A 15,380-nucleotide genomic window follows, 5' to 3' on the forward strand; every position below is an offset into this window, starting at 1 on the left:
TGCAACATATGGACTTAGTCTTTCTCCAATCCTCGCAAATTTCCAAAATATTCCAAGTACTCCTTCTTTGTTTCTGTCCAATAAGCTTGGTGCAATTGCTCTTACATAAGCACAAGTGCAGATTAATAACAATACAACAGTCAGCATACTCTGGAAGTTGAAAATTGCTACCATGTTGGTTCCAGGATTTGAACTAAGTATGGAAATAAAGGTTATTTCCTATGCTGAAAAATATGAAATTAAGAAAAAAATATATAAACACTAAAAAATGCACAAAAAAAGTTTAGCATGTTTGTATGAATACACTTGATTCAATTATAAGTCAATTTATAGTAAAGTTCAATGAGATTATGTCTCTGTTACATGCTCTCCCTCATTGTCTGGAGTATAACAAATACGTATGATTGGTACATTCCAAATCCCATTATGTTCAAACAATCCAAGCTCAACAATATGAAAACACTCTGTGAAATAACCTTATCGAGTAATGAAATTAGGAAGAACAGGGGGTTTTCCTGTAAAGGAAAATGTAAAATCAGTGTTGCCCCCCTCGAACCGTTCTGTGGCCCATTGGGTAGCTACGGCCTCTGGTTGGGAACTACAGTTTTAAACTCTCCGCCCCATAAAGTGGTCCAGATAGTTACTTACAGCATCCTCCAAGCTCATGCATATGGATTGATTGAACAGTTAGCTATCTCCACTCCCGACCTGGACTTTAACATGACGAGGGCTGTGGTCCACCATGTAAAAACCCTAATAGGAAAAAGCCAATTCAAGCATCATGAAACTATAGAAAACGCTACAAGGTCTTAACAGTTTTAATAACACAATCTATCAATCCATGTGAAATTCGCTTACGTTAACAAAAACAAATTCAGTACACATAAACAATTTGCGCAAGGTATAATTAAATATCAATGTCCATTGGTTCTAGAATTTCCTGGGAAGTTTGAGACTGCAGACAATTTAATATTGAGTCTTGTTCTTTGATTAAAAATTCTTTCAACAAAGTTTCCATGCAGTCATCACTTTTTCTAACTTGTCTTTTCATTGCTTTCTTGAAATCCTCACTTGCACCCTTATTGACGCCTCGAGTTATTCTTTGATGACTAGAAGGGGCATCAGAAAGAAGAATCATTTCAGGTTCGGAGTTGTTTTTTAAGAAAGCTATTTCCTCTAGTATGTCCAAGCAAATGATATAGTCGAATAATAAAGTATAAGTGAATTTCTTTTTTTTAGATATCAGATCCAAAGCTTGTCGACATTCTGTTTGCCATTTCGGCCAGTCATGCTGACATAACACTAACATATGCCCCAGTATAGCATCATCCTCGCCAGTTTCCATAACCTTAGCGAAGCTAGAAATGAATATATGAATCCAGAATGGTAAAAGGGTTGAAAAAGATAAAGGCACTAGTATCAGATCAGTATTATTTTGTGTTTTTGGAAAAAGAGATATTGATAACAAATCAAAATTTGTTGCGGGTGCCTTTGAAGGATTTTGATCAGAAATAAGGCTGAGACATTCCATTATACTTTGACAAGCCATCAGCAAATGTCCATTAGTAAAATATGACGACACTAATTGACAATGGCAGCGTAGGAGTATAGGATGGCGTAAATGTGATACATCTTGCTCCATAAGATTGTTAATTCTTGTCAAAGAACTTTTATGATCTTTCTCATATGAAAAATGATCTGATAAAAACAATTGAAACCATGTCCATTTTTCAATTTTCCAACGTCGGTAAAGATGGCTGAAATCTTTTTCAAAGGAATCGTTTGAATGAAGAATGTTCCAAGCATCTCGAGCTACTAAGAACTGTTCTCTTATTTCAATGTCTGACCCTCGTAAAGAAGACTTTTCAGATTCTGTGTTCTCCTGTTTCCAATTCATGAGAAGAACGTAAGAATGACGTGCATCATTTCGATCATTATATATATGGGATTCTAACATCTCCATATACTTTATAGCTGCTTCAATGAGAATCAAAATAGCTGTATAAAATATTTGTTTCTTATTTATTTTCCCAGTCAAATCAGTGCGACTTTTTTTATGCAAGTCTTTGATGTGATTTATCCTATCTTGTAGAGTAGAACTTCTTCCCGGAACTGGTTCCCAATCACACTGGATTGAAATGAGCTTTCTCAATGCTTCCAGTTTTTCCCAACTTTCATCTAGTTTTCCTATTTGTGATGAAGCTATTTTGGTATCAGTTGTGAAGTATGTTGCGTAAAATTCTGCTGCCTTTTGTAACCACTTATAAAAGTGTTTATGCGATATTTCAACAGTCATATTTTTGCAAATAATGGGTAACACCTCACAAACGAGCAGTCGTCTGTAATAATTGAGGGGAGAACTTCCGCCTTGAACTTTTTCTTCATCTACTAATCTTTCTGCTAATGGAATTCCATATTTTACAACAGAAGAAGGATATTTTTGTGTGAGTATCAGCGTCATTTTACATTTTAATGATATGTCAGTTTGTCGGTCAGCACAGATTGTAATCATTCTTTGTTGATTTGCATTAGGAATAAAACCAAATATATCTTGCTTAAATTTATCATTTCCAGAACCTTTATTCTCTAACGCAGTCACTATCATTTCAATTTCATGCCATAGTGTGGATTCATGTGAAAACTCCTGAAGCATTTCAGATAGAAGAGATGCACATTGTTTTGCGTTCTTTTCTCCATACTCTAATTTATATGCTTCGTAAAGCACAGTGAAGTTATTGGGGAAAAGTGATTTAGCCGTCAATAACCATGATCTAGCGGCAAAAATATCAGAATTTGCTAAACTTTGGGCTTGCTGTAGCATCCATTCAGTTGGAGGAACATTGTCACTCAATGTTGGGTCACTAAGCTTCATTATATAGAAAATTACACCAAAACTCTGTGAAATCAAGAATGAAAATTAGTGCAAATGACCAAATGTTTTAATAAAATTAAACTTCATACCCAGTTGAAATTTTTTTATACAAATATAATTGAAATAGATGATTGCTAGAAATGAATGGGTCATAGAAGGTAACAGAGTATCTATCACTCATCCACTGACAGGAATTACAAATAACAGAAGTGTGATGCCCTTGGAAAAGGAATAACATCTCTTATATTATTCACTCCCAATAAAAATCTTATTAGACGATCAAACCCCAGTCCATAACCACCATGAGGAACACCACCAAACTTTCTCAAGTCTGAATACCATTTGTATTCATTTTCTAGTCCTAAAGAAGAGAGACGTTGGTTTAGCACATCATAGCGATCTTCACGTAGAGTTCCACCAGCCATTTCACCACAATGTGGAAAAAGTAAATCAAACGATGCAGATGTACCGTCTGCGTCATCATTATGTAAAGCATAAAACGGCTTTAGTTTAGCAGGAAAATTTGTAACAAAAACTGGGCGATGACCGTGATAAGTTGTTATGAATTTTTCATGCTCTATATTCAAATCATCACTCCATTTTATATCTGTGGATAATTTATCACGGTTGGATTGTAAAAGTTTAACAATATCTTTGTATTCTATATTCAAAAACGACTCATTCGCACATCTTTCAACAATGGTTTGGTAATTCGGTATATCTGCTTTTTGATGAAACATTGAAAGTTCATTATTGCATTCTTCTAATGATTTCTTAATTATATGACGTAAACTATCTTCGAGTATATTTAATAAATCTTGCATTGACTTTGTGAAAGCCATTTCAATTTCAAGCATATGAAATTCGCTAACATGCGTTCTTGGTCTACTTTGTTCGGCACGAAATGCTGGACTTAGCGTATAAACATTTCCGATTCCCATTGAACAAGCTTCTAAATGCAGTTGACCGGAAACAGTTAAATATGAAGGAATTCCAAAGAAATTCTCTTTTTCTTTCTCATCAGTGTCTAAAGTTACAGAAAATAAGGCACCTGCTCCTTCACAGTCATTTGAAGTTATTATAGGTGTATGAATATGTGTAAAATCATTCTTCTGAAAATAATCATGTATCAGCATTTCTACCCGATTACGAACTCTCAAAATTGAAGCAGTCATATTCTGGCGAGGACGCAAATGAGGAAACTGTCTTGTATAATTAAGAGGGTGATCATATTCACTTTGAAGGGGATATGACTCTGGATCGCAGGTGCCATATTGTTTAATTGATTTACAAAGTATTTCCATGTTAGGGTTCTTGTGCTGCCTGTGAATTAGTTCACCAGTGATTTCCAATGCAGAACCATAAAAATACTGATCAGTAGAAAATTCTCCAGTCGATAAAACCACTTGTAAATTTCTTATACATGATCCATCATTGATATCCAAAAATGCAACTTTTTTATGATTTCGAACAGATTTTACCCAGCCATTTATGTTCACTTCAGTGTTTGACGGTATTCCTGATAAATTTTTTATCCGAACCTTTGTAGCGGATGAGTAAAGTCTCCGAAACACATGGATGAAAGACATTAATCTACTGACTAACTATGTCTCCATTAAATATAAAATAAAACTATTTTAATAGTATTTACATAGGATTTTCATATTTATATTGATGAGATGGCTTTACCGTTATGATATAAGAAAACCTTGATAATAGAATTATGTCAGATTCCAACATCTACATGGCATTCTGACATCTCCAAAATGAAGATAGGATAGGATTTACATATTTATCCCAGGGGAGAGGAAAGCCGATAAGACGGCTTATCCATATGGCGAACCACGGCCTCTCGTCCGGTTACCATTCCGAGTCGGGTATGGGATTAGTTTTACTGTATTGTTTGTTTTCGGAAGCATGGACTTGGTGGTGGAGGAAGCCGTAACCGACCAGCGGTTACGTGAACCACCCAACGACGGCGAGGAGTCCAGCAATCCTCTCGCACATAACCATCCCTGCATGGGATTCGAACCTGCGAACCCACGCAGAGTAATTAGAGGTGCGGTGGCGAGCGTATTCCTAACGCTTAGCCTGTTGAGCCACACCGCCGCGCCAACCCTAGTCTGGCCTGATGTAGCCCTATTGACCAATACGAAATGATTGTAAAGTATACCGTACCATAACACAACAGCATCTTATCAAAAGGTGCACGTGTGGGAACCAAGCTATGTCAAGCCTATAACCATGCTCTTCTGTTACTAGAGCTGTAGACAGATCTGCAAGTGGAGATGAACCGTTGAGTGTTACGAAAATTTATTTTCCTTCAGTGAATCAGATTTTTTTTTCTAAGAAGTCCAATCTACTGGTGCACTCAACTGCTGAACTGTTATAATTGATGTCTCTTTAATGTGGGTGCTATTCTTGGAATCGTAGAACTGTGCCTTACTGATACGGTCTTACTACTTACTGAATACAGCGCGAAACACCGCAAAGAGCGCAAAACAGAGGGAAACAGCGCAAAACAGTGGGGAAACAGCGCGAAATAGCGCAAAACAGAGGGAAACAGTGTGAAACAGAAAAAAATTTTGCAATGAGTTCGGGGCACCTTGTTTTGAGTTGGAGTACCACGGCAGCAAATTAAAAACACAAATTAAAAACACAAACCAACGTATGTAGCCAGTAATGCTGTAATGGCAGGTCTGCCCCTGCTGGTGACACATTTTGGGTACCATAATTTAGAACATTTTCCATATGAATATGGTTGGCTTTAGGGTTAGGTAAAAAGGGACCTCCAGAAGTATGTGCACCAAGATGGCGCACAACCTGAAAATGGTATGTGTGTGTGTGTGTAGCGGATTCAGGTTGTGCGACATATTGCTGCACATACTTCTGGAGCACCAAAAAGGTAGATAAAATTTCGCATGATGACCCATAATCCAGTACATAACCTTGTGAATATACCGGAAATAGCGCCATAAAACCATGGCGGGAGGCGCAGTGGTTCTTTCGTGGCAGGAGGTGGTAATGACTGCGTCTCCTGTTTTGCGCTGTTTCCCTCTGTTTTGCGCTGGTTTCCTTCTGTTTCGCGCTGTATTCAGTAAGTAGTAAGACCCTTACTGATATGCATAAAATGTATATATATCTTTTATGTCCCCCTTTTTTTTTTAATTTATGTAAGTTAAGTTTATTTCGACTCCATAATCCGCATAAAACTGAAAAAGGCGATAAAATGATTGATAAAAACTATTATTGAAATCAGGAGAGTAAACAAAACCTTGTATAAGGTTTAAAACATACAGAATGGAAGATGGAAAGTATTGCCAAAAAGAAGTGGTACATGTTCACTCACCTAAAATTATTAAATCAATTCGTACACACTCGCATGTATTTTTACTTTTCTATTTTAAAAATTAATTAATCGTATGATGATGTCAGGATTTGGTATCAACACTTTCATATAGCCTCTGCTGGGGTGAATAAGCATACGGAAAATGAATAACAGACCTACTTTATGATAGTTTGTACAATTATGCTATTTTGGTTTATATTTTATCAAAAAAAGAAATATTGCGCACAGATTTATATCAGTAGGCAGGCCACAATGTTAATCATTATATCGCTTGTTATCTAGAACATTTTATCTAGAACAACTAACCTCTCCCCCGGGATAAATATGTAAATCCTATCCTATCCTTGTCATATCGTCCGGAAATGTCCGGAATTTAGGGTTAAATTTTGCGTCCGGGAAGAATTTAAAAAATGCTCAAATGTCCGGAATCCGGAATTTTACTGCATCTGCAATCGTACTGTGCACACTGCTGATACCGGTATGTTAGTCGTTGGCTGATACAGAACATTGTTATTTCGTACTGTGCGCATATTTTTTACTACGAGGTCATAAAAATAGTCATGCACTGTCCGGAATTTTGCTTTTTCAAATATAATGACCCTAGGCCAGACTATATTAATATTACATTACCGGGTTTTAAAATATTTCAATGCGTGTCTACGAATATTCGTAGGTTAGTATCCACAAGAAAAGCGTAAGCTTTCGAGGTTGTAAACTTGTAATATTAGAAAGCAAAATAAAAAAAAATATTAGAAAGTTAGTTAGTTTTTTTTAAGCGTTTAAAATACGTCAATCTGAATTTATGACATCATAAAAAATTAAGTTCTCGCAGACTGAATTAATTTAATTTATCTATATGACATCATAAGGATAGCCGATGCATAATCGCTGGAGCGATTTCAAGAAAAATGCACACGTAGAATTGTTCCGCCTCATTTCATTCGCATTTTGCTGTCGTGGAGTGACGACTCATCGCAGGAAATTTGCGTGTCGGGAAAGGTGTTATTGCCACGTTTAGTTACATATGGTTCAGTAGTGGCATACATTTCCCAAAAACTATGGAAGGTATGGGAAAGCGGCTAGGCATCTTTGCATTTGTGTCCATTTTGGCGTGTATTCATTTAATATTTGCAAACGAGAATGCCGGCGAGGAGCACCGTAGATTCGAATACAAATACAGTTTTAAAGGCCCCCATCTCATGCAAGCTGACCACACTATTCCATTTTGGACGTTGATGGGTGGTAAGTTTGTTTACTTTAATAATCATTCAGTTTCGCCATTATTATTCTGCTTTAATATGATATTTAGGTATTTAGATACTATAAATAAATGAACATCCGTATTAGTTATACTCTAAGTGGTGAAAATATTACAAAAACAAAAATGTTAAGGTAGTCCAAAATATCCATATAGTTTAATAATTATAGTTCTACTCTGTTTTAGTCGATAAGATAATTCTATCATGAAATAGCAGATTCAAATCTGAATATAGTGCTGTCATGAGATAATACAGTAATATAGCAAAAATTTGTCTACAATTACAGAATTAATAGAAATTATGTTTAATATAATTGGATCACAAAATAAATTAGATAGGCTACATTTCCTGCCTTTTTATTGAACGAAAAAATAGGCTACATGATAAAATATACAGATTTTTATTGGTACTTTGTCAAGCTCATTAAATTCATTTATATTTAATTTAGATACTGTTGCTGGAGATAATCAAGTCAGGTTGGTTCCATCTATTAGAGACAAAAAAGGTTTAGTTTGGTCAAATCATCCATTTCCATATGATTCATGGGAAATTGAAGTTCATATCAGAATTGAAGGCAGAGGAAGAGTTGGTGCTGATGGCCTGGTGAGATTTTTCTCAAACTCACTCCATTTACTAAGATATATTTGATTTGTGGTTGAAATTTGGATATAGAGGTAAAATTTTTGGTAACCAGAAGAGAAGTAAAAATTGCTTTTGCTCTTGAGTTTTGAGTCCTGACGTGATGTCTGGTTATGTCTGTCATATCCTGCTCAAATTTACCGTAATACCGTTCCTGCATAAACAGACATTTCAAAAGAGAAACCACTATCACAAGAAGTCTTTATCTAGTTAAATGTAAAGCTATAATAATAATTTTTTTTGTTTACTAAATGATGCTCAAGCAGGTTTTTCAAATACATCTATTTCCAGTGAATGCCCGAAAATACTTATTTATCAAATGACTGGTGACTATGTTCAGTCTCTCTTACTACTTCATTGCTTACGAGTTCTATCATGTTTATATCTATAGTATATGGCTATTGGCTACGGACTTCACCTCCTTGTTCGTACTATGCAAACAAGGTACACAGATTCATAGTTTGTATTTTATCTTATTTCAGGCGATTTGGTACGTGTCTCATACTCCAGAATTAGGTCCTGTATATGGTTCAAAGGACTATTTTCAAGGTGTAGGAATATTTCTTGACTCCTTTGATAACAACAACCAAAATGACAACCCAGTTATCATGATTGTCACTAATGATGGTAGAACAGAATATCACCATGCGAGGTACATCTTTTTCATATACTTATCATTGGTGACGAAATATATTTAAAAAATGCAAGAAATACTAAAAGAAACTCGTCATTCATTGTTATATTCACGGTCATGCTTTACCCTATTGAGTGATTCAAGGGTCTTGCTTCCTCTATTCATAAATTTTGCTAATACATATTCTGAACCTATCATCTGAAGAAGCCTGGTTTTGGTCACATCAGTGCACCCAATCTTTTTAATACATTCCTACCTCTGCCCCCATGTTACAACTCTTCATTCCTCCCTTACTGTGCATAAAAAACTCAGTTTTAAAGTGTGTTGTTAAATCTTCAAGGTATCATTTACTAGTGGTATGCACAACCCCCACTCTGGTTTGGACAGGTTGAACAGGTGTGCGTAAATATGTATTACAATAAGTCTTGATAAATAAAGAATTTTTATAGTACTACTCGGCACTCGCAAATGGAATATCTCACTGGCCAGATGAAGTGTAACAAAATTAAATTTGTAAAAATGTTAGGCAAAAAGTTTGATCCTATTAATATAGCTGTTGTGAATGTTCATACAGTATCATTGCAAAATACAAGCACAACAGCAGTGAGGAAAGTGCATTAGCTTGATACACGTTACACCAATTGACTTACTTATTGACTCCCTTCTATTTTTATTTCAGTGATGGTGTGAATCAAAATTCCGGCAGTTGTTTCCAAGATTTTCGGAATAGACCATACCCTGTCAAACTCAAAATTAAATACTCAAATGGTCTGATTACGGTAAGAATATAGAACTAAATTATTTGTTATTATAGAATAACTTTTCATGCATGCATTTGACTTTTTGGGTATTCTTAGATTATTTCTTGTTAGTTGTAGTAGACTATTTTGATATTTGATTAATATAGGTACAAAATTTATTCTACTTTTTTATACTCTCTCAATTATTCATCATGTTATGTTGGCAACAGCCTTTTATATTTTAACTCGAAATCAATTTCCAAAATTAGTCTGAATAAATTTATATCTAACAATAGGCTACTTAAATTTTTATCTTGAATAAAAGCAATATATGCAATGCTAATAAATCTGATTTTTCATATATAGGTCAGTTATGATCCTGGCAATTTGGAGGATGGTGATTATGAAGTTTGTGCTTCAGCTAATATTAATCTACCTCCCAACTATTACTTTGGTGTTTCAGCAGCAACTGGAGGCCTCGCAGGTAAGTTTATACCTACACATTATCTTGTATCAAAATTATTTCTAATATCTGTATCAGTCTTTTGCAGTATTTTGAGTTAAATTTAATCATTAAATAAATAACCGATTTTGTTGTTGCATTGTAATTTTCTTAGTAAGTTTGATGAACATGTATTTTTTATTAATCCACAATGCTCCTATTTATTCTTCAGATGATCATGATGTCATCAAATTTTTAACATGGAGCATATCTGATAAAAAACTAACAGTAAGTATAATTTTATTCAATTTATTGAAACCAATTTATTTGTTGTTACGTAAATACATCATTCATCGTGTATTTTTGATTTGAACAAAATGATCACATAGCCAGAATATTGGCTCGATTGGACACACATATTTATAGATAATATGATAGGGAAAGGATTTTCTTATTTACCCAAGGGTGGGGAGAAAAGCCAATAAAACGGCTTAATCATATAATAAACCACAGTCCACAGCCTCTTGTCCTATGGGACTAGTTAGCATTACATTTGCATAAATCTATAATCAACCAGTGGTTAAGTGAACCCCCATATGACAGCCTAGAGTTCAGCAAGCTTAATTTCTGTGTGACATAATTATCCCAACTCAATTCGAACCAGGGATGCCACATAGGGTAATCAGATATGTGAAGGCTAGCATGTTCGTAATGCCAGCACAATGGGCCAACTGTTTAGCCTTTCCTTGTGAGCAAAGTCTTCGGTATTAATATAATAATTCTATGTAAGCCTGAGGAAGAACAAATCCAAGAAGAAGAGAGAAAGAAATTGCAAGAGGATTATGATAAGAATGTAGAGGATTTCAATAAAATGCAAGAAGAATATAAGAAGCAACATCCAGATGCTGCACAAGATATGAAAAATCCAGAAGAACTGGTAAGAAGAAAACAGATAATATGAGATTTACGAATTTTCTATTTTTATACATTCAGACAAAGAACATTAACCAATGCCTAAATGACAAATATTCACATGAAAATATTTTAAATTAATATTTTTGTCTCTTTTAGGTTGGTTGTACGAACATTGTAGAATGGAAATATAATTTTCAAATTAATTTTCTATTTTAGTATGAAGGGGCGGCATCTACAGAGCTACGATCAATTTTTGATGTTCAGAATAGTATCAAAAAAGACATAAGGTAAGATTTAACTTATAATTAATATACTATGTTTCACGGGTCATAAAGACGCAACAGATACTGGTACTGGTCTTAGGTAGGCAATATAGCACAAAGCACTACCTGATCCATATATTAGGCGCACCGGCACAATTGTTCTCTGAGGAACAAAGGGATTTAAAGTATGCTTTATGGTACATAAAATATGGTAATTAAATTTTAAGTGGTGAATCTACCACCACACCATTGATCTGAAGACTGTTATTTTGTGTACTCGAAATAGAGATCTTGCTGTATGCGGGACGACACTGTCTTCTTTATGTATGACGTTTATATATCTTTACTCGAAATAAGACTCCGACAAGCGACCACTAACGACTAAGAAGCTACTGTTTCGGAATTCTCATATACTAGGCGAGGTATGGGCATGGCGTTTGAACCTAATATATTTGACCTGCCATAGTTGAAGTTCAACGATCAAACCATGTGACCACCGAAAGAGGGATATTTGAAGCTGGAAGCAGATACTTTTATAATTTTTTGCTCTTCATTCCATTAGAAAAAGAAAGAGCTAGTTTTTCAACCCTGTTCAAGCTTACAACCAGACCATATAAAATTCATCACTATTTTGCAATTTGGGCTTTCACAACTTGTTTTCAATATTTTCAGGCAAATTTCCATCAGTTTGGATCAAGTGTTAGAACAACAGAGTTTTATGTTTCGATCGTTGGAAAGTTTGGATACAAAAGTAAAGCAGGGTGGTGGTGATGGGAGTCAACAACCACATATACCAGCTGCTGGAGCTGATGACTCTGCTAAAAAATATCATATCGATAATGTTTTAAATATGCAGAGAGAAAGCTATGATTCAATAAAGCAACTGAGGTATGAAATTTGTTCTCAAAGTTTTGTGATATGTGGAAGCGCAGTTCTTACCACTTCTTGGCGGCTCCTGCCACGAACGAACGTGGCGTCTCCTTTCATGGTTTTATGACTCTATTACCGGTATATTCACGAAGTTTTAGTTTATCTTGCGGAATTGTATCTACCTCAACCTAACCCAACTCCATCATAAGGAAAATATTCCAACTTACCCAAAGTTTGTCACCATCCGGGACAGTCCTGACATAACAGCCTACTTTCCTTGGTTTGTGGCAGAAAAATTTTACCCACTCACCTAAGTTCCCTCTAATTTTTTGTAGTATGTGTGCGCAGAAATTTTGTTGGGTGCGCACTTTTTTCGAAATGACCAATATTTGTGCAAAAACCTATGAAGAAATTTTGGCGTTCTAACCGGGTAATGGGTGGGCCAACAACAAACTTTCTCAACCTGCCAACTGAGAACATTGTTACATTATATCGAAATACGTCTGTGCGCAGTAAATCCATGCGTGTGCGCAGCCTCTGAAAGCTGTGTGCGCGCGCCCACCTTAGAGGGAACACTGCCACCCACCATGGTGTTCAATTTGCTGCCGTGGTGCCCCGCCTCACACCATTGCTTTGTGGCAGCCAAGAGGTCAGCCGCCATGGTTTGACCATCGCAGCCATGGTTTTGGGGCAGCTTCAGACGATACAAAATACTCAAAACTGCACTTGGATATGTGCCCCTCTTCGCTTTTGACAGGTTTTCATTAGTAATATTATGTGCCAATTTTAGTATTAAAAAACCAACAAATGAAAGCAGAAGAATAAATGCAACACAGTCAGAAAATGAAAAATTACATGAATTTACTTGAACTAACTTGAATACAACAATCAGCTATGATTTCAAATCAAATTTATAAATGATAATGGAATAAATATCTATTTCTAGAGAAACTCTGATCAATTTGCAACATGTCGTAAATAACATGGATTTGAGAGTTCAGCAAGGGATAGAAAGAAAACCAAATCAAGGAGGTGGAACTGATTCATATGAAACTATTCAATATCGGCAAGCAATGAATGAAAAAATGCACGATTTACAAAACGACATCGCATCTCTGTTACGCCGGCCTGTAGTGAGTTTGAAAAATTCTTTATATGCTTTCAGGAGGCTTTGCAAACTTTTGCTCCAAACTAGACCCTTTACTACAAGTACCTGCTTGGTTATAAAGGAAAAATATTGTATCTGTTAAATTGTCGTTGTTCTGGTTGTTTCTAGTAACTTATGGACTTATCAAATTCTAAATTCAGAACATTATATAGGAAAAGTCGCTGGAAGGCATGTTGTATTTGACCCCGTGTTTATGAAATTAATAAATTTTTGATCTGATATTAAAAGATTTCAGAATCGCTCTCTTGGTATCGACATAGCCGACTTATATTTACATTACCCATGTAGTTTGTTGAGTCGAATACCGACTGATCAGGGAGCGAACCGTAAAGTAGAACTAGTTGAGGAAGTCCAACATTTTTATCGAGAATGCTGTGAAACATGCTTTTGTTTTGATAAAATCATGAATTGTTTTTTGTTTCAGGCTAATCCACCAAAGTTACATTGTCCTGAGCCAGAAATGCCTTCTTGTATTTCATTTGGAGTATTTCTTGCAATAGCGGCTGCTCAAGTTATCATTTTACTTATCTATCATTCCATGAGGTAAGATTGTCAATCAAGTGTTTCAAATCTTTGCAGATTTTTTTATGGAATATTATTACAAGATACATATAGCGGGCAACTGGCGCTAGGGCTGCGTGAAATTACATTCAGCTTCGAAACTATACTCCAGCAAACTTTGACCTATGCAAGCACTCTTTGTTTGTTAAGGATAGTTTTGAAGTGTTATACTAGCAAATTTTGACTTCTAAAAATGTGACTCTGGCTTATAGTCCTGATTAGCATGAGAAACCGGTTGAAGGGAATTGTGGTTGACGATTCTGTTTTATCATTTGTGCCTAAATATTGTCCCTGTATACTCGGAATACAGAAATCATGTCTATTCTAGTTAAATTGCACTCTAAAAGCCTAACACTAAGTCTGAAATAACAACACTGCCTCCAATGCCATTAAACATATTTGGATCTTCTTTTGTGTGTTAATACAGGGCTTCAAGGGAAGATGCAGCTAAGAAATTCTTTTAATGAACAAAAGATCGGAATTAAGGTATTGAACTGATTTTCAAGTTGGATTGACGTGATGTGGGATTTTAATACTGTGTGACGAGAAAAGACAAGTGTCCAAAGTGTTGAAAAATTACAATAAATATGGATAGATTAGGACCAAAAGTCTTTAACATTTTTTTTGCCTATGCTCGTTCTAACCTTTTTTTATCGTTAATTGGAAATGGTAGATTAATTAATTGGTGGTGGGTGGTACAATTTTTAAAATTATTGCGTGGTCGGAGTGTGTGACATAAGAAATTTATTCAATTTTTTTTTATTCATTGTATGTAGATTTCTTATGATAATATTTTGACCCATAACATTTGAAGCTGTTGAAACAAAAACCTCCTCTATAGAGCCATTGAAGTTTTTTGTCTGTATACCTAATTGCTAAAAACAGTGTATATTACCCTTCTATATTTTGTGCAATTCTATGAAACTGCCTAAAGTGAAGCTCTCTAAACCTGCCAAGAGAAGCAATCGTATGAAGCATCACCATGTCATTTTTAATTTAAAATATGATTAATTAAATTCAGTGTCTGCTATTGAATGCAATAATAAATAAATATATATAGAATCTAGCTATTTGTGTTTTTCTTTTAGTGTTTCTTGACCCATTATAAAATAGAATGAACAATATTGCTGTGCAGGGACTGAGCACTCTTGGGAGTGTAAAAGTCAGGGGTAAGAAGGTAGTTTTGCATTTCTTTCAGTTTACAGTACCTAAAATAGCGTTTGGAAATTATTTGGTATCTATGGCGATTTTATCGTTCTCCCGGTGTTGTTGACGATTAATATAGCTCGGTTTATGCCGGCAGATTCATTTATGAGCGAAGACAAAGGATCACAGCCGACAGGAAAGATTTAGAATTGAGCCAGGAATGTCTTCTTGCATTTGATTTGGCATATTCCTTGCAATAACAACTGGTAAAGTTGTCATTTTCCTTATCATTCAATGAGGTAAGACTGGTGGCTATCGGTTTCAAATCTTTAAATATATTGTTGGAATATTATTACAAATTTATAGTGCAAGCAATTGGTACCAGGGCTGCATAAAATTACATACTAGTCCAGGGATAGCTAATTATCGATTTTAATCGGTAAGTATGTTGATAGGTATTTGTCTGTCTGTCTGTTAGATGCACGCAATATCTCATGAAAGCGAGATTGAATCTGCTCCAGA

The 15,380-nt window shown here is 35.3% G+C and overlaps 3 protein-coding genes across 3 annotated transcripts; 1 reads left to right on the forward strand and 2 right to left on the reverse strand.

Annotated features, from left to right (window-relative positions):
• Positions 1 to 224: 224 nt before the first annotated feature.
• LOC120329306 (integrator complex subunit 10-like) lies at positions 225 to 3,030 on the reverse strand. Its single transcript, XM_039395888.2, has one exon. The coding sequence runs from the start codon at positions 2,870 to 2,872 to the stop codon at positions 908 to 910; it is 1,965 nt and encodes a 654-aa protein (XP_039251822.2). The 5' UTR covers positions 2,873 to 3,030; the 3' UTR covers positions 225 to 907.
• LOC120329308 (asparaginyl-tRNA synthetase-like) lies at positions 2,896 to 4,507 on the reverse strand. Its single transcript, XM_039395890.2, has one exon. The coding sequence runs from the start codon at positions 4,459 to 4,461 to the stop codon at positions 3,067 to 3,069; it is 1,395 nt and encodes a 464-aa protein (XP_039251824.2). The 5' UTR covers positions 4,462 to 4,507; the 3' UTR covers positions 2,896 to 3,066.
• Positions 4,508 to 7,153: 2,646 nt separating this feature from the next.
• On the forward strand, positions 7,154 to 14,778 carry LOC120330039 (protein ERGIC-53-like). Its single transcript, XM_039396852.2, has 12 exons — positions 7,154 to 7,463; positions 7,929 to 8,083; positions 8,602 to 8,771; positions 9,433 to 9,532; positions 9,860 to 9,977; positions 10,168 to 10,223; positions 10,726 to 10,872; positions 11,067 to 11,137; positions 11,786 to 12,001; positions 12,930 to 13,116; positions 13,576 to 13,694; positions 14,140 to 14,778. Exons 1-12 carry the CDS (start codon positions 7,280 to 7,282, stop codon positions 14,174 to 14,176), a joined length of 1,560 nt encoding a protein of 519 aa, XP_039252786.2. The 5' UTR covers positions 7,154 to 7,279; the 3' UTR covers positions 14,177 to 14,778.
• The last annotated feature ends 602 nt before the right edge of the window (positions 14,779 to 15,380 follow it).

The sequence above is a fragment of the Styela clava genome, chromosome 12 (genome assembly GCF_964204865.1).
Source record: "Styela clava chromosome 12, kaStyClav1.hap1.2, whole genome shotgun sequence".
NCBI lineage: Eukaryota > Metazoa > Chordata > Ascidiacea > Stolidobranchia > Styelidae > Styela > Styela clava.